Source organism: Harmonia axyridis, chromosome 1 (genome assembly GCF_914767665.1).
Source record: "Harmonia axyridis chromosome 1, icHarAxyr1.1, whole genome shotgun sequence".
Taxonomy (NCBI): Eukaryota; Metazoa; Arthropoda; class Insecta; order Coleoptera; family Coccinellidae; genus Harmonia; species Harmonia axyridis.
Genome location: NC_059501.1, coordinates 60,242,232 through 60,245,139, shown reverse-complemented (window position 1 = coordinate 60,245,139; position 2,908 = coordinate 60,242,232). Strand labels below are relative to the sequence as shown.

Here is a 2,908-nt window from a genome sequence, read left to right as displayed (position 1 = left end):
AGTGTGTTTTGTATGATTCATCAAAACTAAATTGGAAGATGTTTTGAAATTTCTTAAGATCAACATCAAACGAAGACTTTTATTTCTTTAACTTTCTCTTTTAAGGTCACTGATTGATCTTATCATGTTCGAATATATTCAATTCCCTAAAGCAGTGTTTTTCAATCTGTGGGTCGCGACCCCTAGGGGGGTCGTGACACCTTACTTGGGGGGTCGCCGGCTGAAAGAAAATGTCGAGGTTCTTACACAATAAAAACGCAATTTTAGTGGGAAGAATGTGCTTGTTTATTTTTCAGAAGTTTATCAAATTGTGGTGCTATTTTTGAAACGTTAATAATCAAATCATTTTCTTATTGCAATCTGTTTCTCTTTTTAGTGGCAATGACAATGGCAATGACTGCCATTGAAGAAAATTTCAATTCACACAAGTATGAAGTGGCGAATGGTACTAATAATTTATGAGCTTTTTTTGCCAGCTCTGGATATTCGTGTTTTTTTTTTATCCAAAATACGTCGACACTTTGCGAATAAAATTCTTTTTTAAGCATGCCATCATCAGCTAAATCTAGAAGACATTCTTTCATTTTTGTGGTGACATCACCCAGATCTATTGATTTGTCCAAAAAAGGGTTTGAAATCCATCTACGTCCATTGTCAGCTTCAGAGTGCAAGTCTGGAAAGTATGTCAAAAGTTTCTCTTGTAAATTATGCAAGCTCAGTATCATGCAAGGAATATGAGCCGATAATGCAAAACTTTGGTCTGTTGCATTATCTTCAATTATCTTCTGAACACATGGAAAAGACTCGAACATTTTGTTTTGCAGAGAGGTTGATCACAAATGAAGTTTTGCGTGAAATGCTTTTACTTTATCTTTGGCTGTTAAAATATTTCCTTCTTTTCCTTGAAGGTTGTTGTTCAAATTGTTAAGGTGGCTAAAAAGATCTGCGAAAAATGCTAATTTCAAGAGACATATAGGATCAGAAAAACGAGAAGCATATTGCATCTTGTAAGAAAATTAACAATTCAGCTCTCAGTTCCAGAACTCTTATCAATAACTTTCCTTTGGATAGCCACCTGACCTCTATGTGATAAAGGAGATTTTGATGAAGCGAGCCCATAACTTTCTGTTTCTGAATGTTTTTGAATAGCCGGGTTTGCAAAGCTTTACCTTTGATAGAATACACAATTTTAATGACCTCCGTGAGCACGTCATTTGAATCAGAAGATACTACCTTAGCAGCTAGAGTCTGTCGATGAAGAAAACAGTGTGTCCAGGATATGTTTGGCATTATCGCTTTTAATCTTGCAATGAGTCCGCGATACATTTTTTCCAATCAATATGGAAGTCGCAAGTGCTTTCTAAAAACAAATCGTACAAACACTGGCCAGTAGTGTTTGCAGGAAGTGCTTTGCAAAATGAGATTCTTCTTTTGCTTTACGTCACAATGGGGTCGCCAGAATATTTCAACCTGTAAAGGGGTCGCGAAGTCAAAAAGATTGAAAAACACTGCCCTAAAGGCTGAAGGACCTTAGGTCGATGGCCATATGTTTATTTATGAACAATAAAGTACTGTTACTACTACTACTTCAATTCCCATCTGAATTTGAGGATATATTAGGCTAATCTGGCCAATTGAAAAGGCCTGGTCTGATGCACAGATGGCGGTGCTAGTATCAAATCCATATGATTTTTAGTTAGTATCAACTTTCAAACAATACGTGTCAAAATTTGACAGCAGTCCGACCATTAGTTCGTGAGATATTGCGTTGTGAGTGTAGCTACTCTTGTTTTTTGTTATTTTGAAAAAAAGGAAAAAAAATAATTTTGTGTGCTGATAAAATATTGCATTTTGAAGGGAAAAATACAGTAGAAGCAAAATCTTGGCTTGATGAAGAGTTTCCAGGTTCTGCACCAGGAAAATCAACCATCATTGATTGGTATAATGCTAAGTTTAAACGGGGTGAAATGAGCTCCGAAGACGGCGAACGCAGTGGACGCCCAAAAGGGGCTGTCACCGACAAAAAAATCAAAAAGGTTTACAAAATAATTTTGAATGAGCGAAAATGAAGTTGATCGAGATAGCAGACATTGTGAAGATATCATCTGAACGTGTACATTACATCATTTACGAGTATTTGTACATGAGAAAGCTGTGTGTAAAATGGGTGCTGCGCGAGCTCACAATCGATCAAAAGCAATTTCGTGTTAATGATTCTGAGCAGTTAGGAGCTGTTTAACTGCACTAAACCTGAATTTTGGCGTCGATATGTGACAATGAATGAAACATGGTTCCATCATTTCACTCCGGAGTCCAATCGACAGTCAGCTGATGAGTGGACTGCACACGATGAACCGAATCCAAAGCGAGGAAAAAGAGTCAGCTGGCAAGATTATGGCATCAGTATTCTCGGATGCGCAAGGTATAATATTCATTGATGATCTACACAAGGTCTAGACCATCAACAGCGATCATTATATAGCGTTACTCGATCGTTTAAAGAATGAAGTTATCAAAACACGGCCCCATTTGAAGAAAAAATAGGTGCTGTTTAATCAAGACAATGCGCCGTGTCACAAATTAATAGAAACAATAGCAAAATGGCATGAATTGAGTTTCGAATTGCTTCTGCATCTACCATATTCGCCAGATCTGACTCCCAGCGACTTTTTCCTGTTCTCAGACCTCAAAAGAATGCTCGCTGAAAAGAAATTTAGCACCAATGAAGAACTAATCGCCGAAACAGGAGCCTATTTTGAAGCGAAAGACAAATCGTACTACAAAAATGGTATCGAAAAGTTGGGAGATCGCTATAATCGAAGGCAACTATGTCGAATAATAAAATCGAATGTTGCCAAAAAATTTTGTTTTACTACGGTACACCGGGGACTTTGCAATTGGCCGGTTA

At 37.4% G+C, this 2,908-nt stretch overlaps 1 protein-coding gene across 1 annotated transcript; it reads right to left on the bottom strand.

Annotated features, from left to right (window-relative positions):
- Nucleotides 1-350: 350 nt before the first annotated feature.
- Nucleotides 351-812, bottom strand: LOC123672526 (protein FAM200A-like). Its single transcript, XM_045606657.1, has one exon. The coding sequence runs from the start codon at nucleotides 810-812 to the stop codon at nucleotides 351-353; it is 462 nt and encodes a 153-aa protein (XP_045462613.1).
- Nucleotides 813-2,908: the final 2,096 nt, after the last annotated feature.